Source organism: Sebastes umbrosus, chromosome 19 (assembly GCF_015220745.1).
Source record: "Sebastes umbrosus isolate fSebUmb1 chromosome 19, fSebUmb1.pri, whole genome shotgun sequence".
NCBI lineage: Eukaryota > Metazoa > Chordata > Actinopteri > Perciformes > Sebastidae > Sebastes > Sebastes umbrosus.
The window spans coordinates 16,142,600-16,163,269 of record NC_051287.1 but is presented as its reverse complement, the minus strand read 5'-3'; the positions used below and the strand labels follow the sequence as shown (position 1 = coordinate 16,163,269).

The window sequence follows — 20,670 nt, the reverse complement described above, 5'->3', positions numbered from 1 at the left end:
CCTGTTTTGTTGCTTGTTTTTGTGCATCCGTTAAAACCAAAACCAAAGAACACATTATTCAGTTATTTTGTTTATTTGAAAGAAAAAAATATAATTCTCTTTTCACAAAAACCTTCAGTACAAGTACCCTGACCGGTAACACAAACATGATACACACAAGTAAAAGCATATATGAGAAAACACTTATAAAATGAGCTTTTAAAAAAAAAAAAAAAAAAAACATAACACAGCATCACGTTCACTCGTAAGCAGATTTTAAGGATCACATCAGCTACCTGTTTGTATCTAAGCTGCACATACACACATCAGTTTGTGCTCCATTCAGACCCCAAACACTTCTTTTATCATACATGAACTGGTGTATTAACAAAAATAGCTTACCAACACAGAGCCAGCCAACCAGCAACAAGCTCACGGTGAAACTTCAGAGAAAGTACATACAGAAAAAAAACAACTTTTTTTAACCTTCTGATACAAAATACAATTTAATACTGTATAGAAAGACGCCTTAAAATAGGAGTCAGCCAATCCTATAGTACAATACAAGAGAACCCACTGAAGTGCATTTGATTTAACTCTAATGTTGCTGACACTCGCACAATTCTGCATCACATCACAAAATGTTTAGAACCAAATAGCGTGATTGATGAACGCAGCGTCCGTAAAATGCGTTTGGGAGTATGTAGCTGATGCATTATGGGTTTAAATTAAATCAAAGGCTCGAATGACCCGGAAATTGATGCTGTGTGCAAACTGAGAGATAAATGGACAGGATGTGGTGCAGTTGCTGCTCACGATGTTGTCACTATGATCGAGCACTCGACAAAACAACACTGCCGACAACACCACTTCTAAAAGCAGTTGTTAGCCTGTTATTTATAATACGAATCGATGATCTTCCTTTCAGAGTGCACCTCTCCTCTCTCTGTCTGTGGTTTCCGACAGCCAGGATGTGTCCCGCAGAGAAGCAGTGCTAATGTTGTAACCAATCGGGTCCATTATCCGTCTCATTTGGAGACAAAACCGGCCCTTTCCGCTTCCATAGTTTGAGTCCTTCGCGCCATGATAGAGGTCCACTGGAGATATAAACAAAATCCACATGTTTGACTACTTCTGCAGTTGTCTTGAGTGCCTTGGACAGAGCTGATGTTGAAGAAGAAGCACAGTTAATGATCCAAATCGGAGCTCTCCCTGGGAATCACAACTGAAGTCCTTTGGCACCTAATGAATTTCATCAAGGATTCTTACAGTATTTGATTTATAAATCATTGATTCTCCTTGTGTGAGCTCAAAGCCCACATATTGTGAGAATATGGGCCCCCAGCTGCGTTTGTTGTCCAAGGGAGTGTAAAAAAATGTGTCCATAAAATAATATGGAGGAACCTGTAGCTTGAAAATATACCTCGTTCATTTACAAGTCTGCAGAGCAGAGGAGATTGTCGTCGTCGTCGTCTTAGGAGCGATTCTCTCGATGCAGAAGGGAAGATCTGTAGAGCACAACACAGATTATCGCGTTATTATGTTAATTCATTTAATATTATTAGATTACATTTTGGAAAAATATCTAATTGCGATTGTTTTGACTGATATTGCAATTGGGATATGATTTGCGACATTAGAGGGAATGATCATTTTTACATCACGTTTCTCATTTTCATTGAAAAAACATATTAAAAAGATTAAGGTGTGATTTTTTGCGGGGATCCATACCAAACAAAGATGTTTTCTTAAGTTTGTAGAATATGATGTGTAGGCCAGAGCACACATTTTGACACAGCCCTATTTAATATGTTACTGTTGAGGTGGTTTGATCGTTTTGAGTGTATGCAAGTGTCTGTACACCCACCTGAGAGACCGCCGACTGTCTTTCTCCATGTTGTTCTCAGGTCCTTCGCTCTCATACGAGGACAGGTGCAGCTCTGCGGCGATAAAACAAGACGAGTTTGATTTGTTCTCTCACTCGGTGACCACACAGAGTCGTGCGGCGATTTATATGCGATTGGATTAATGCGGAGGACTATAATCGTATACTGACCGTCTTCGCTGAAGACAGGCGTGGTGACGAGGTACTGGAGGATCCGGCGTTCTCTGTCGAACGGACAAATCACCTGACGCCAAACCAGGAACTCGCTCACCTGCTTCGCAAGCTCCCAGAGTTTCTGTGGAGACAGTGACAACAGACTTAATTAATTACATCTGGCCGGCTTTTGCAGATTCAGGAAATACACAAAAACCATTGAGATCATGATGCACGGCAAGATATAGAACAGTTGTTATAGTTTCTTACTGTCATCTGAAAAGAAAAGAGGGAAACTGTATTGCTCTTTTTAGCCACAAGAGGGTGCCATTACACCACATGTGTAGCTAGTTACATCATTTCACAGTGAATGAGCAAATCTTACTGTGTTTAAATGAGCTTATAACATTGTTTCCTAATTTTTAAAAACACCATTTGAGTCATCATTCATTTTAAAATCGATTTCTTAAATTGTGGACTGACCTCAAAGTTGATGTGCCCGTTGGTGATCCTGCTGGCACAGCCTTCATTCAGGAAGTAAATGTCTTTAATGAGGAGACTGAAGAAAGGAATCACAATCTGGAGGAAAGAGACGACAGCAAGTTTATAATAGACATTTTATATTTGTGACATTTTTTTCTTTCTACAGTTAAAGACTCCCGTGTGGTCGCTTACCTTCTCCTGGCTGCTGTGTGCGGTCTCAGACCTCTGGGTGGCGCCGCGGAGCGCGGTGCGGTAGTTGCTGAAGTTACTGGACGGGTCCATCTGGTGCTGGATGAGGTCAGACGGAGCAGACATTGATCATACGTGCATGCACAAAGTTTGGGCACACTAAGAACATTTAAAAATCTATTCAAAATACAATATAAAACCAGGGATTCATGCGTGTTTCCTTACCTCTAGGATTTCAAACTTGTCAGTGTTGACTTTACTCCAGGTTTTCCTCAGTCTGGCAACAGGACTCATGTTCATCCCGGCTAAAAAAGACAGAGAAAGTGTGAGTATACAGCACATTTACAGAAACAGACCTAAGAAAGTGAGCAGGCTAGACCGCGTCAGGCCTCAAATAACTCAGTTTGTATATCATTGAGCCTAAACTCCAACTGGCACTATATCTGTTGACTTTATTGAATTTGATTGTTGGCTATTCTACAAAGAAATGGTGGGAACCACAATGCACTTTTGTCCCCCAGAATCCACCTGTAAGTTGAACAGTGTGGAGGGGCGGGGCTATTTTAAGTGAGTTTCTGTGTGCGAGTTTCTGTCGAATACTCACTGATGATGGCCATGAGGGAGTTGAAGTTGCCGATGTTGAAACACTCCTGAGCCACGTCAATGAAGAACTCTATGATCCGCGCTCGGTGTTTCTTCTTCACTGGCTGTAATGACAGAACGCAACAGGAAGTGAATCAAAGTCTCTTTGAACAACAAGAGCTCTGGCGTTTGTACACGTAGATATTTCTGAACTGTTCCTTTAAGAAAACATACGTACCATACAGATCTCAGTGGCCACCATGTAACTCAGCCTGTTGAACCAGTTGACGTAAGCCTCCAGGTTACTGGTTTTGCGCTTCCGGAAGAAACCCTAAAAAACAAAAAAAGGAAGCAGATGACACGGTCAAAATACAAGCATGAAAAGGATACATTTGTTTGTGTTAAATCATGTTTCTGTCAGTACGTCATTATTGTTAGGAGTGAGAACATAAAGTAAACCTCAGAAAAAAAATATATATATAAAAGGGATTATGGGTCCAAGGAGACCGATGCAACGCCAATATTTGAATCCAACTCAAGTACATTCATCTGTGCAAGAAAGGGGAAATAAATGACTCAAGGTACCCCTTACTAGCCTTTTCCTTTTCCGCAAAGACTACTGAGAAAAGTATTAATACCAGTGGTGGAAGAAATATTCAGATCTTTTACGTGAGTGAAAGTAGCAATACTACACTGTAAAAAATACTTTGTTACACGTAAAAGTCTTGCCTTTAAAGTCTTAAGTAAAAGAACAAAGGTAGTAGCATCAAAATATACTTAAAATATCAAAAGTACAATTACTCATTATGCAGAATGGCCTATTTCGGAATAATGTATATCATATTATTGAATTATAATTAGTGATGTATGTGTACATCACTTTAATGTTGCAGCTGGTAAAGGTGGAGCTGATTTGAAGTACTGCTGGGTAACTTAACCTGTGATAATACATCATAATGTCTGAATATGTACAGTAACTAGTAACTAAAGCTGTCAAAGAAATGTAGTGGAGTAAAAAGTACAATATTTGCTGTCAAAACATAACATAAAATGTAAATACTCAAGTAAAGTACAAGTACCTCATAATTGTACTAAAGTACAGTACTTGAGTAAATGTACTTAGTTACATTCTACCACTGATTAATACACAACAAATGCAAATGCTGAGCTAACACAGAGGAAGACCAGGAAGATGCAGATGAAAGCTTCATGAAAAGCTAGTAAGTGGACCTTAAGATTTTTTGTAATCTTTTTTTTTTAATTACTTTTTTGGCATTTTGGGCACGTTGTTATTTTCATCTTTCTATAACAAAACCTAAAAAAACTAATTTTGATTATGATATTCTTCTCAAGAGTATCCCATAAATTGTTTTATATTTCAAAAAAGAAGAAATACACGCAGACTGTTGCTACTCTGTAATTTCCTTTGCTAATGGATCTTGACAGGCTTCACACCCACACGACCTGTCAGCCTTCACAGCGGAGTCTGTGACGTGTCTGTTGTTATTTCAATCTCATTTCCACCTGCTTTTGGTTTTCTGTGAAACACGCGGTGGTGAACCTGTTTGCAAGGGGCCCTTTTTATATAAATACGCATTAGAAACACGCTGTATAAATAAACTTGACTTGGCTGTGATGATGTAATCCCGCAGATCCACGGCTCGATTAAACGCTTACACAACACCGGCAGCCCACTCCACTCCAAACTTCCCCTCTTTTTACACTTCAGGACCCCTTACGCTGACTCAACCGCTCTTTTACACAAAGTGGGTCTTATATAACCGCCGCAGCGCCGGTGAGGACCTAAAAGCAGCTCGGTCGCAAGCAGCGGCTGAAAGCTTGTTCTTGGCGGTGCTGATTGAAAGCGACCCTTCAGCTGACTCACAGGACCACTTAGGAGGGAAAGAGCCCTTCAGATACACTTACAGACGTACGCAGAATGGCTCTTTCATACCGTGTTTGATGCGTTTTCAAAAGCTACATTAAAAAAAATCTGCCAGCAGGATCTTTCATGTGGCTTTTAAAGCAAATTAACTGAAGCAGACCACAAATTACACTCAAAGCAGACCCAGAACGAAGACACTTCATCAAATAATAAGAGAGTACAGGATGGACTTAAAAAATGACTACAATTTGGGGCTTTTCTATATCATTTCTTTCTTTGATGTTGATGTTGCTGTATTGTGAAGCCGTGTTTACAAGGAAAAAGCTGTATGCAGCAGACCATAGCAGTTACATTCATCTGTCTGCTACTTCTGACTGGAAAGAGTTTGTTTAACTTGAATGGTTTTGTGAAATCACCCATAGAATCTTGTAGTAGAAAGACAGCTTTAATAATTCACAAGTAATTGGAATCGGAAACATTAAATATTAGAGGGGAAAAAGACAACAAACAAATGAAGTTAAATCCAAGAACTACGTTTGTTTAATGTCTAATTGTCTCGTGTTTGGGATAATGCAAAACTGAAACTCAATTGTACCTTGTGGTTCTCCAGAGGATCCTTCATGGCGAACGTCTGGATGAATTCCTCGGGACCGATAAAACTCAGTCTGTCCTGGTGGCAGAGAACAGGGAAAGGAAACAATCAGGACAATAACGACAGTAATATATGACAGGAAGACGATCAAGAAGAGAGGGAGATGAATAAAAGAAAAATGATGATCGAGATGTACGAGGAAAAAGAGATGCTTGATTACAAAAAAGACATGAAAAAAATGTAATTTGCGCGGAAGAAGAGCTCAGGAGTGAGAACATAAAGTAATCTTTGTAAAAAACACAATATAAAAGGGATTATGGGTCCAAGGAGACCGATGCAACGCCAATATTTGAATCCAACTCAAGTACATTCATCCGTGCAAGAAATGGGAAATAAATCAAGGTACCCCTTAATAGCCTTTTCCTTTTCCGCTAAGACTACTGAGAAAAGTATCAATACCAGTGGTGGAAGAAGTATTCAGATCTTTTACGTAAGTAAAAGTAGCAATACTACAGTAAAAGTCCTGAGCAAAAATACTGAGCTAACTCCATTCCCGGAGGAAGATGTACAAGAAAAAAAGAGCTCTAACTTTCATAAAAGGTCATTACAAAACAAAAATGTTATACATAAAGAAACACACTGACAGCTACTTAAAAATGTGCGCCGAAAAGTAGTTTAAAGATTAGGACTGAAAGCAATTTAGCTTCATATAAAATGACAGTATTTAATAAACTTTCCATTATGCACCGCCGCAGCAAAACAGACCACACAAAGGGGTTTATGGGAAAACAATAAAACCCAAGAAATAACAATCGTAAAACAAAATATTCAATAAGTCAACACATGAGCGGGACACGGAGAGAAAAAGAGGCAACTAAACTGTTTTCATTAAGTGTGTTCTTAAACATTGCTTTTACACCACCCAAGATGATAAATTCACTAAATTTAGATTTAGAGTTAAAAAGACCACACGTCAAGACATAAAAATGTTTCATCACAGACACACAACTGCAGCTTTGCCTCCAAATCCTCACAACAGATGTTTACACAGGAGACGTTATTCCAAAATAAGAGTCCCAATCATCTCTTCTTACCAGTTCGATGTGCGTGAGCTGCTGGGCGAGGATGAAGGGGTCGTCGCACACGCTCATCACGTCGCTCCGCTGACCCGAGGCCTGTTTGCTTTTCAGGGAGGCGGGCCGCTCCGTCGCCACGGCGTTGAGCGCGGAGACGGCCTCCTCGTACTGTCCGAGGGCAGACAGCCGTTTGATCAGCCGCTGGGTCATCTGCTGCATGGCTCGCCACGAGTACTGGAAGAATGACACCCATGTTAGATACGTTACTCAAAATAGGACTTTGACTAACACGAGAATCACTACGACATGACGAATGTAAAGAGTTTTTTTGCGGATTTACTTCATGAGTCTGGCAACCAGACTCATGACTCATGACTGGATTTAGGCCGCTGCTGTTGGGCCGAGAGGTCAACAGAAGTCAAAGACTCGTCATTACCCGCCAATCTCTCTTGCTACAAATTCACCTCTACACATTTGCCCGGGAGCAGCAAAAAACCTAAAAAGCCACCTAAAAAATATCAATATCATGTTAAAGTGTACGCTATATTTAGAATATTTTCACTGCTATACCTTGACATCAGACAGCTCTTTCCGACAGGCAACTGAACATAGATATCTAACTGTTTCATATCTATGGATCTGAAGCCATTATATCCAGATTATATGGCTTTCTTCAAAGCCACCAAACCAGACTCCATTCACAAAAACGGTCGTTTTACCTCGCAGGTTTTTGGTCTACCGCTGCATCGATCAGTTAGTTAGTTAGTTTGCCTAGTTAGCCCTTTAAAACTGTTCTGAAATGTAACTACGGTAGACACCGACACTGACCTCGTCCCCTCGGGCCACATGGTGCGTCATGTCCTTGAGGCAGCGCATCATCCTCTCGTCTCTGAAGTCGTACGGAAACGTCTCCGTCCACTCGGTCAGCAGCTGCACCAGCTTAGGCGCCACCTCGCGGAAACGGATCTAAAAAAAAAAAAACATCACATAGCATGTTGAGTGTCACCGAAGTAGACGTTATATAACTGTATAGCATTTACGGACATAATCGGTCTTGAGGATAAAAAATCAAAACCTTTCAAAACGGCACAGAAGTAGCCACAGCAGTGGTTTGTCTTTCTGACACAAATATGCTGCTGTTATTTGTCCGTTTTGTTTACTTCATTGTCCCCATTAAATGTTTTCCTTTTCATTTTTATTTCCCTTGTGTCGATTTGAGCCCTCTCTCCCAAAAAAAGAATTGCAGTGGTTTGTTTGTGTGTCTGTGGGTGAGAGTGTATGACGATGTTATGGTGGGTGTGAGTTTGTGTGGGAGAGAGAGTGAAATGAAGAGAAATAATAGCCGCTGCGTATGAGCATGTGTGTGTGTAATCCGCCCACCTTATCCAGCAGGGCGTCTCCGGACCGCTGCTGCTCCACACACAGGTGACAAACCCTCGTCATGAGCTCGTACGGAGGCAGGAAGAGGCGTGAACTCAACAGGAAGGTGAACACGTACGACCTCTGATGATGAGGAAACAACAACAGCTCTCAGGTTCTGTTCACAACCACTAAAAAAATGTGTTTCTCACAACATTTAGAGCACTTTACTGGCACTTACATCAGGGTAGTAGTCAACCGTGGGAACCAGGTGCTGGATCAGCGCCTCGAGGGATGCTGAAACCAAACTGTTGTCGTGGTAACACATCTCCCCGTAGCTAGCGGTGACGCCGTGTCCGTAACGTCGGCCTTTCGCCGCGACAGAGTTGTTCCGAGAAGACTGCTCGCTGCCGCTGCTGGTGCTGCTGGTGTGACGGTACGCGCGTCCGGGACAGGAAGTGCTGTGCTGCCGGGGGCTGTTAGGCTGCGGCGAGGTGTACGGGTTCTCCGAAACCGCGCAGCTGCTGTTGTAGTGGCGGTCCTTGGAGGTCGCGGAGGAGACAGAGGAGGTGCGGTACGAGCCGTGAGGCTGCGGTACGTCGTAGGGGTTCTCCGTGGAAGTGTAGGCGCCGTTGTAGACGTTGTCCTTCGCGGGATTCGGGGCGACGCCGTTGCGGTACGGGCTATGAGGCTGAGGGTGGTTGTTGTTGTTGTTGCCGTAAGGAGCGCAGGAGCTGAACTTCCCGGCATACGGGGTTGTGGGAGGCATGATGACCTGCGGAAAAGGCACAAGGAGGAGGTTAGAGGTGGGCATTATGGATCAAATCATGCTATCTATGTCATTTTTTGCATTATATTGATATGTTTTATGATATAATGCATTTTCTCAATCAACTGAGGAAATAAAGCCGTTTTGCCACAGTGATCTAACACAGAGGTTCCCAACTTTTTAACTAAAACAAAGCCACTTGTGACGTCTTGTTCATGTTTAATACAGTATGTATTCATGAGTGAGTGATTTGAATCATTTTGGCAACCCGAAGGAATAAAACTGTCCATTATTTCACAAGAAAATAGCAATTATTATGGAAAGATCTGAAATGTCTTGTTTTGTCCACAACTCAAAGATATTCAGTTTACTGTCACAGGGGAGTAAAAAAAGAGAAAATATTCACATTAAAGAAGCTGGAATCAGAGAATTTTTACCTTTTTTTATTAAAAATATACTGAAACCATTTAATCAATTATCAAAATATTATTATATATATACAGTATTATTTTAATAGTTGACATCTATAGTAGTTAATCTTAGTAGTAAAGTAAGGCTAGTAAGTAGTAGACTGTTCCCTGAGTGGCTTAAGACTTTTTTTCTTTATCCTTAATATCACTTTTATTGTACAGTCAACAGTAAAAAAAACAGAAATGTACTCAATTTATACTAATTTAAAAAGCAGCAAAGCCACACGCCAGCTAGAACCAGCACATAATGATAAATGATTTAGATGATTAAATCTTCTCTCGATCAGCTAATCAAATTATTTCATTAATAGTTTAGAGCTGCTATTAAACTATTAAATTAATAATCAACTATTTTGATAATCGATTTGAGTATTTTTTAAGGAAAAAAAATCAAAATTCTCTGATTTCAGCTTCTTTAATGTGAATATTTTCTGGTTTCTTTACTCCTCTATGACAGTAAACTGAATATCTTTGAGTTGTGGACAAAACAAGACATTTGAGGACGTCATCTTGGGCTTTGGGAAACACCGGTAGACATTTTTCACCATTTTCTGACATTTTATAGACCAAACAACTAATTGATTAATCGAGAAAATAATCGACAGATTAATCGACAATGAAAATAATCGTTAGTTGCATCTCTATAATAGTTTCAGCAGTGGCATTAATTATGGTACTACACAAGTGGTGTAGCGTGCTTTAAGGTTAAAAATGACACTTTCTCTCTACATTAGGTATTCACCAATAACACCAATAATCACTGCTGTTGGACTGACCATCTTTCAGTCAACATTAGAAGTCACTCTACTTACTCTGAATCCAAAAACAAGACTACAAATGTCTCATGTAGTTTTCCTGCTGTTACACTACTGTATGACACAACCCCCCCCTCACACCCTGGGAATGTGGTTGATGTTTGATCTGCGTCCGCGTGTTGTGAAAATATCTGTTTGAGCAACTCGATCACGCAAAGCAGAGACTTAGAAGCGCCTGTGAAAGTAATTACACTTAATCACATAATTTTACCCCTCCTCGGTTTACCGTTTTGGGCTTCAAACTGTTGAAAGATACCTTCTTTTTGAAATTCACTTTCTCTAAAAAGTTGTTTGTTGGTGAAGTTTTTTTTTCTACAAATAGGTTTTCAAACACAGATTCTGTCTCCTGCTCTATTGTATGTGTTTGAAGCAAATTTTTCAGCATTCGGGGCGACAGAAGGGGAAAAAAATAGGCCAACAGATGGATGCTCTCAAGACACCAATGATTTTTTCTTTGCCTTAATGGTGTAGATAATTGGATTTGAGGTAGGTAAGCTGATCCCAGATCATCACCAAGGCGTGCTTTAACTCTGGAGCCATCTTTATCCCGCTACTGTTGTCTGTCTAGGAACCACATGCCAGCGTAAAACACACGCACACACACACATGCGCATAATACACTGTGCCAGCAAACAAAACCCTGCAGGAATCCAGCAGACTTTTGTTTGTCCATCGAAGCGCCGACAGAGGAGTGTCTGCCTGAGCCAACATCTTACACACACCCATGTCCACCATGGCGCCAAGCCCCATGCCGGTATAATCCAAACACACACACATGTCACACATAAACAAATGATGGCTTGAGCGACACACACACACACACACACTCCCGTGTACCACAGCGCCTGGCGCCGTGCCAGTGCAAGCCAGTCCAGTGCCAGCCCGTCTTCTGAACTCTGTGATCTCTGCCTGCTGTTTTCCTTCTAACTCGGTTAAAAGATTACAGTGGCTTTACCTTCCTAAAGTTACGATATAATATAATCTGGAAAAGCTCTGGTGGTCATGTTGAGATAAGGAATATCTACTGAGTTATATTTACTCCAGTTTGTACGCTCTGTTTTTCATTCTCTAAGCTTCTGTTTGCACTGAAAGGTGACCTTACTCGATAGAAAAACACGTCTAAAAATTTAAAACCAATCTTTGTTTTTCCAGACTGACTTCCTGAAAAGTTGACCCTTTGGATAGTTTGTGGCTTCCCTGCTGCAGCACTGATATTTTGCTCTCTCTAAATCATAGGTTGGACTCTCTCTGGACGCCTTTAATGATGGCGTTGCGAGTATAATTTCATATTGACGGCATTGTTTAAATTCTCTTGTTTGTAAACTTTGAAAAAATTGCAGCCTTACGAAGGGGTTTTGATGTGGTTATAAAAAATACAGGGAAAAGGCAGAAATTTGTAGTTTTGTTAGAACATTGTACTCACAAAACCACAAGGATACAGCTTTGTGCTCCCGTACTGAGCGTTTTTAAAATACTCTATAAGCATTGCACGCTTTACAGTGCACTTTCCTTTCCCTTGCCACAGGCATCCGTTTAGTAATGTGGCAACAGACAATATCTCCTGTTTGACAAATGGCAACAGTGCAGTGTGTCTGGTGCCGGAAATGTCATGACCTGATTCATCAAAAGGTTAAAAATAATTGAACGTTTGATGGAGCTGCAGGTAAATATCATCTGCTAATGGATTTAAACCAAGGGAATTTGTCCAAACTGCTTCAAAGACACAACACAAATAATCCTAAATTGTACTCTGACAGTTGTAGAGAATGAAGGCTTTTGTAATATGGTGAATGGAGCCTCGTTACACCATACCCTGGGAAGAAATGCAGATCCCAGATCCCACTGTTCTGATTTAGGTTTATGCATATGGTGGTGTGTTCTTAATACTATGACAGTTTCCCTCAAATTTGATTAAATAAATCGCAATATATCGCCTTGTTTACAGTATCTAACTATATCGCAATATATTTAATTATCACGATATTGTATCCTTAGATTCTCGCCGATACACAACCCTAACCCTGACAGGAATACATTGATTAGGGGAATTTGTTTTGCAGCTGGACTCGCTTCCTTCCTTGGATCCATGCAGAAGCGCCAATGGCTTAAGACCAACCTCACTCCGGTTGGTTCCAGAAAACAACCCAAATCTTTCAACATTACTCAGACTGTTTTTTTTGCTAAATCACACAATGTGGTTTTAAAAAAAAAGGTACACCCAGCTATGCAGAGGCCAGTTATAACAGGAGGGAGGGGGGATAGAACGAGGGGGGAGGTCTTCAACAATAGAGGTATTATCTCTCCTGTCATGGCATTAACAACCGCACAAAGACCCCCGGGAAGAGATCAGAGCAGATCAGACACAAACAGCAGCTTTCACACGTACACTCTGCTTGCCACCGTCGGGCCCATATGACGCCGCTGTCTCTGCACGAACCCAGTATCGTTTTCACATCAGTCAAACCAGTAAATAAAGCAGACTCATTCTTCTGTAAGGTGTGAACTCTTATTACACCTTGACAGACATCATCTACTGTGGAGTCAGGCGCCATAAATCCACACTTTTTATTTGCTAAGTGCAATTAAAGGTACAGGAATTAATGTTGGGGACTTTGTTAAAGGGGCATATCGAAACTCACGTGTTATTGACATAAGCAGATATAACTACACGTGGCTTAAGGACCTCAATACATACACAGCAGACTACAAAACATTAAGTGTGCAAGCCTTCTGCAGCTAACCTAGTGAGTCTAATTTGTCCTTATTCAAAGCCAACAGACCCCAGAGAGCATCTACATACACTGACCTGATAATAGTCAGTGCAGAAACCCCCTGATGCTTAACAACAACAGGAGCTGAAAGGAACAAGAGACGATTTGTTTCCTGCTTTTGGTAATCAAATTTGAGGCCTTTAAGCACTTAAATGCATACAAAGTTCAGCACGTACTAGGTTAACACAATGTGGACACATGGCGTGAGAGAAAAGCGCCTGATAAGAGGACCTGTAAAACAATTTACCTATCAGAGTGGTAAAAGGCCAACGCAATGCAATCTTACTTAGTTTGTACCGAATGTACTTTGACACTAATAAGCAACAGCAGGTGAGGCGTGTGAGCGCGTTACGTCTGAGGGGAAACCCTTTACAGTCAGCCTTATTGGTAACAATAAATGAGGTTAAAGTCCAAGCTGAGCTCATATCACTTACTCGTGGTTTCTGTCAGAGCTGCACACTCGACAAGTTTTACACGTTACACGAGTTAACCCTTTAATAATCAGCACTGCCGTACACAGAAATCCTGTACGGTAAGATGAGGCCAGTAACCTACACAAGAGCACTTAAATACCAAAGAAAAGCAAAGTAAGTCCACCTTTCTCTGGAAGGAGGGCTCGCTCACTGCCGTTTAGAGGATTCACTGTCAAACTTTTGATTTGTTACTTCCTGTAGGAGGAGAAGGGAGTGTACTTGATTTGAGAATGGCATTTAGGCCACAATAAGATAAATCTATGACGCCTTAATTAGCAGTCTTATCTTAATTTTGTGAGGATGTACCTGAAAACGTGGCCTAAACTTTTATACTATCAGACCTGACTTCTTCACCACATCTTGTTGGTAACTGAATGATGCTAATACAAAAAATAATGGTTTTAATGAGGTAGTGTATTATCCTTACCTTTCACCTAGTACCACCTTGCACTGATTCTGCTGTTTAAATACAGCTGGTAGTGGTGCATTTAATTGAACGCTCTTTGTATTATTGCAGAAATGGTCAGTTTTTTTGTGAACGTGGCAAAGAATTTGACCAATTCTATGCAGGAAAACCCCTGAATATAGGGGTATGTTTCAGGACGTAGTCACTGTGGCATCAACCATTAGTTTGTGGACTATGGTTTTGGAGCCTCGAGTTTGGCATTTTGGCCGTCAACATCTTGTTTTTTTGCAACCAGAAGTGACACGAGAGGGTGGAGCTGAGTACAACCAAATAAAATGCTGAATAAGACATTTTTAGGCAGCCAACGACCTGTCAATCACAAGGTAGCCACGCCCTGAAGCGTACCCTGCTTTATGGTCTATTTGACTCTAACTGGGACCATAATTTACTAAATGAACATCATGCTGTATTGAAGAAGACTTGAAACTAGCAATTGAGACCATACACTCATATTTACAATGTTTACTGAGGTAATAAATCAAGGGAGAAGTAGGCTGATTTTCTCATAGACTTCTATACAATCAGACTTCTTTTTGCAACCAGAGGAGTCGCCCCCTACTGGCTATTCGAGAGAATGCAAGTTTAAGACACTTCGGCGTTGGCTTCACTTTTCAGACCCAGCGGTTGCCCACTGTTTTAGACCAAACAATCAATCCATTTATCAGAAAGATTATCTGCAGATTAATGGATAATGAAAATGATTGTTAGTCGCAGCCCTACTTCAGTCCACTCTCTTAATGCACCATTTCTCCGTCTGTATTTACTGAATAAACAGATGAATACAGGCAGAGTCAAGATGTTATTTTATGCTTGTTGGCTGTCCAAGTATACAAGAACCTGAATTTGTCTCTTTATACCCATAATCCTTTGTGTTTTCCTTCACTTTGTACGATGTAAGATTGTTATTTAAACAATCTGTACCACAGTTTTTGTTTGAGGTCTGAAACTCAAACTTTCAGGCGACCACCAGACTTTAAGCATCATCATCACCAGACCAAACGAGCTCGAACAAACCGCTCCGCTCACGCTCGAGTAATCTTAAGGAGTTAGGTGAGGCCCTTCAGCCGCTGTCAAAACACCAGACGCCGGGGACCCTGGTGACCACTTTAAAAAACCTGCACCTGCAAACTAAATCTGATAGACGGGCAAACAGAGCCGGATACAGACACCACCGTGCTCAGATTGGCTTGAGAGATACAATTCACCCACTACTGGTCCTGTTTTTTATCTATTATTCCCACACACGCTGCATTCAATCACGCATTTACCTTGTGTGTAGGCTCCACGCGCACACACCCACAGGGTTAGAAGTGCACACCTGTCCCTTGTATGATCTGGTAGGCTAGTACAGTATTAACCTAGTGTCAGAAAGGATAAAGACCCATTATCTCCTCTGCTGCTGGGAATGTAATCAACCTAAGCTTGTGTAAGGGGTTTTTCTCTCTCTCTCACACACATTTTCTATTGTCTATAAACCTACAAACACCACTCTCTCACAACACACACATTTTATATTAAGATTTAAAGTTGAAAAAAGTAACTTTAAGAGGTAAAACAGCTATTTTTTTAGATCAGTTGAAGCATAAAATGTTGATTGTGTTCTTCAGGCTGCCTTTGTGTTAATCATTAAATAAGTTAAACCATTCAATTTGAGGTTTATGTAAGCAGAGCATCAGGGAAAATTGAGGCATTCATTTCAGGCAAGTTAAGGGACCATTGGTTTATATAGAAGTGTGCGTAGGGAATAAGGCTGTTTAAAGTCTGTTTTGGCCAGAAGTACACTCGCTTTCTCCCACTCTTTTTTCTTTTCCCCATAGACACATACACAATCTGTTAGTCCCTCTTTCACACAAACACACACACACACACACTAGGCCTGGTCTACATTATGGGTTTTCTGTTCTGACTGAGTCATAACACAGTAAAAGTAAAAGCTGACTGTGAAAAAGTCATGCTGTGTGTAACCACAGTCCCATCACAGGTGCTGGTGAGTAAGGTTGGGTGTGTGTGTTTGTGTGTGTGTCTGACAGCCAGCAGCCTAATTATAAACTCACATGGGTGGTAAACAATAACAACAACAAATGTAGCTAGGAGAGAGAAAATAGACATGAGGGAGGATGATGTTTGTTTGTTTTTTTTCAAATATCACAAGACTGAACAATAGCTTTTTGAGTTAAATTAATTTTCTGCCTATAAGGTTTGTTATAGCCATGAGATAAACCTTCATTACAATGCATCTGGGCAATTTAGTGATGCTAAATGCATGAATGCAATGAAACAAAATTAAGCCATGAAATACACCTTATTTGTAAAGAATCTGGGACTTAGTGATGATAAATACATGAATGCAATAAAAACAAAACCTTGTAAATATGTAAATAAGTTTGTGTCTATGTTAATTTGTAAAGTAAAATGTCTTACTATTAAAAGTCTCCATGAGTTATATGTCAGATTTTCATTCAGAAAAAAAATAAGTTTCTGACCATGAAGCTTAATTCCAGCAAGAATAGAGTTTATTCTCTTTATAAATAAGCCCATCATCCACACCCTGAACAACTTACCTCTGATGTGATGCAGCTCAATGCAATCTTTCACTTGCAGAAACAGTTGAAAAAAGCAGAAAAAACTATCCAAACTGTGTTTCAGTCTTTCAGCAGTGTGTCTGCACCGTGCTCTCCTCCATTGTGTCTCTCAGCTCTCCTGATATTTGAGTGAATTTGAACCAGCAGCAGCAGCGCTGTGTCTGTACTGAGCCTCAAAGAGAGGCGTATTCAAATGACTTCCATAGAGCCGGGAAAACCGACCAATCACAGCACAGGGGGCGGGTCCCTCTAGGGGGCGACGCGGGCCAATCACAGTGGAGGAATGGAAAAATCGAACTCTCCGGAGATTCTGATTGGCTGTGCTGGCCCGTCATTCGAATTCTTTTCTTCTTCCACCGCAGCCAGGGGGCCGTGAATGTTTTTGTTGGAGAGCTGAAATATGGAAGGTGTAAGGTTTCCTCCCGGAATGTGTGTGTGTGTGTGTGTGTGTGTGTGGTTGTAAGTAGGTCTCAGTTACTTCAAAGTCAAGAGTTTGTGGGAGTATAAGCTTCTTAGCTGTTTTATTTTGTGTTTATAACGTGTTATCTTGTAAATAATGGCTTTAAGCAGCACTTTCAATGAGAGTTGCTCTAGTAGTTTCAGGATTAGCTACAACCAGGGTCTAAAATTAAAGGGACTGTTTGTAACTTTCAGAAATGCTTGTTAACAGCGACACCTGTGGACGTTCAGTCAACTAAAGTCAGTGTCTAGCTCGCGCTTGCTCGCTCTAAATATACATGAACGTATATCTTTTCCAAATAAAATAAGGTATTGACTTAGTTAATCTTTGCATGTAAACTATTAATTAGAATTCAATACAGAGTTTTTGAGAATTGATAGATACAGTATCACAAAACATGTTATTGCAATTTTCAATATTTTCGTCCACCCCTAGTAAACACTGAGTCAGTGGTAAAAGACATTAGAAATATGGATCATGTAACCTTAATTATTATTTTTAATTTAGGAATTGCTTTTTAAAAAATAATATTTCTTAATATAAGGAATCTGCCATCGTGGCAGGTGGCCTGAAATTTTTACCTGCCACAGCCAACATTTACCCTGTTATTTGGCAGGTGGCAGGTGCTAATTTCATTCCCTGGCTACAACACAACACACAGATGTAACGTAAGCTTGCTAAAACGTTAGTTAACCCTCCATCTAAGCAGATAGTGAATTAAACAGTGTGCAAGAATAGTCTTAAAGCATTATTTATTGTAGCATTGTTTTTTTGTATATTAGGTAATTTGCAACAATTTTTTTTTTCCTACCTGTCTTAGGTTGCCATTCATTTCAGCACTATGGAAATCAGACTGCAGTGGGGCGGATGACATCTTGAAATCAACTGTCCGATATATAGGTAATTCTTGACATTTTGTTGGCTTAAAGCTGCATTCATTCATTTGGATACGGAACAAACTGAAAACACATCTGACATATTATCCATCCATCCAACCATCCATCTTCAACCACTTATCCGGTGTCACGGGCAACAGCTCCAGCAGGGGACCCCAAACTTCCCTTTCCCGGGCCACATTAACCAGCTCTGACTGGGGGATCCCGAAGCGTTCCCCTTGAGTCACATTCTGGACACCTAACAATATATATTTATATAATATTTTTTCAGCTCTTTTGGTTTCCACCAACTCCTGAGAAAAAATATCTAACCTTTTAACTGTTAAATGTTTCACTGTGATCACCAGCCATTTGCTAACTTTGTCAGTCTGTTATCTGATTCTGGGCAAGCGGGCATATCAGAGCTTTTTGTCTGAAAACAGCTGTCTGTTGCAGAGTGAGCTAAAAGTCACTACATTGCTCCATAAAACTGACGAGAACTGCAGAGTTGGTCGATAATTCCCTGTGGGTTTGTGACTATGTTAAGCATCCCCTTTCACATTTGGATGATTTTTAATATAAAATACGTCGGTTAGTGTGGCTTTATTTATTCTTTTGTTAAAGTTTTGTTATCGTTGTGTGGTAATGCAGTTGAAGGCCGGATTAATCAAGTGTTGTTGGTTGTGTGTGTTTTTGTAGAAAGCTCCAACATCCGAGATCTCAGTTCACATGTCACATAGCCTACCATGCCACATACAACTTTTACATACAAATGTTTGTGTGTAAAAGTGATGAACACACTCTCAAACCGCATGTTGTCATTCACACCAGGCCGTTGCTCACACGTAATTATACCTGGTCGTAGGCGTTCTCGCAAGACCTAGATGTGTAACTGTTTATTGGTAAACCATTTAATTGTACCTTCGAGTACATCTATAAGCACAGTTATTGACTCTCAGCTGTATAGCGTGCACACCACTCAACACAGCAGGCAGTTAAGGCAGAGTGGTAATTTACAGGATTTGTCTTTATTTACAGAAACTGCATTAATTGCATGTTGTTGCATTAACTTTTTTTTTTAAGAATGATGAAAAACAGTCTTGATGACAGTGATTTTCTTGATCTCCGATGGGGTTTGGAAAGGATTTAGCAACGCCACTAGGTTGGAGACATCACCCCACCCATGACACAAAGTTATCCTTAAATTGAGGCGAAAATAAAGAAGATTATCTAAATTAGGTTTTCATGTAACAACATGAATATGTACAGTGAATCCTGTCCTGCTTGCGTACAGTCTTTATGTCCTACGTGGGCCTTTTTAAGGCAACGCCAGGGTTAAAAAATTCATTTTACTCTCTGAGTTTTGAAAACACCTCATCTCTTTCTCTAAATGTTTAGAACATACTCTTAAATATATATACTATGCTCCCTTCAACAGTCCAATTTCTTCTGAAATATGGTAATTAAAGCGAGGTGGGTGCACGCCATACCCGCCCACGCAACTGCCTCTGCGCCGCTGCCATCCACCTCAACGCAGTCCAATCCTTTTCATTGCATAAACATCGAAATTACATAAAACACAGCGTTGGATTCACAGCATGGCCGGGCCCTGGCGTTGTGGGCGGCGCTCACATTTTGATCACTGACGCCTCTTACATTCTGACACATCACCGTTGAGGCAAGAATAGCTGATCTCTGAGTCTTACAGGCTGCAGGGTTTTCTCATTTCAATAACCCAACTCCTACACCAGGTTCCAGAGCGCACAGCTTCCGGCTGCGTAGTACGCCCATGCACGCATACACATGCACATGCATCTCCTTCCGGTGGTACTTGACCGTGGCGATGCTCGGTGAGGGCCCTCGTGAGATTTGGCTTTTCGTTTGGCCTGCTTGACGCCCACGAGCGCCAGAGTGCTGTTGATGAAGACTTCCTGTCAGAGTTGCGTCTGAGATCAAGATGTCAATAAATAAGATTAACGTCAATCGGCCACCATGACGTTAACACCGCCGTCATTACCCAAATATTTGTTTTATGGATGTGTTCGGCAGTTACTCTTGTTTTTTTGTTCTGAAGAGTTCCTGCAGCCGTGCACCGCCATACATCCCATCTTCATGTGATGTTGATTTGAATCCCGCCTTGGATGTTTGTCACATGTTGTCGCCTCTCTGCTCATAATGTCATCCTGTCTCTTTCTGTTGAAAACTTCAAACAAAGCCACAATTTTCAAGAGGTAATAAATAAAAAAATAGTTTTTAGGTTCTGAAAACACATCTTATACCCCTTAAGACCTTTAGAAAACGTTTATCATTGTACTTCAAATTTCCCAGTCCTAAAACGGTTCCCAAACATAACAAAAGAGAGAATTCACTGTCTTTTTTTAGTATGACTTTAATGACCTAATTGTCTTATAATAAGAGAGAATGTAATAATGGAAAAAACAGGAGGGGAACATCCTGCAGGATTCAAACATAGACCTCAAGTTTCCAGTCAGAGGCTTAATTGGTTAAATGAAAAGGTGGTTTAATTGAATTTAGCTTGTTTCTGCTTCTTGTCTGCCCACATTGTCCAGCAAGAAGACCGTTGGGTGAAGAGAAGACAGTCACGGAAAACTAATCTGCGTGTAATCTCTGTGTAAATGCGCAGAGCTGATGTGCAGGCGTTTAGTATAAAGGTCACTTTAATCTAAGTTGTTCAGAAACTCCACCAGAGAACGGCTCGTCCTCTTGCCTACGCGTCTCACAAACACTCAGAACAAGATAATGCAACAGGTGTTTCTGGTTTTCAGGTTTTCTCATCAAAACAGAT

The 20,670-nt window shown here is 40.7% G+C and overlaps 1 protein-coding gene across 1 annotated transcript; it reads right to left on the bottom strand.

Moving 5' to 3' along the window:
- Positions 1 to 57: 57 nt before the first annotated feature.
- On the bottom strand, positions 58 to 16,695 carry LOC119477912 (ras-GEF domain-containing family member 1B-B-like). The gene is made up of 14 exons (XM_037752141.1): positions 16,509 to 16,695; positions 8,425 to 8,958; positions 8,205 to 8,327; positions 7,653 to 7,790; positions 6,843 to 7,058; positions 5,752 to 5,826; positions 3,510 to 3,602; positions 3,294 to 3,396; positions 2,915 to 2,994; positions 2,693 to 2,788; positions 2,501 to 2,596; positions 2,036 to 2,159; positions 1,847 to 1,919; positions 58 to 1,487 (listed from the first exon to the last, which is right to left on the bottom strand). Exons 2-14 carry the CDS (start codon positions 8,950 to 8,952, stop codon positions 1,454 to 1,456), a joined length of 1,779 nt encoding a protein of 592 aa, XP_037608069.1. The 5' UTR covers positions 8,953 to 8,958; positions 16,509 to 16,695; the 3' UTR covers positions 58 to 1,453.
- Positions 16,696 to 20,670: the final 3,975 nt, after the last annotated feature.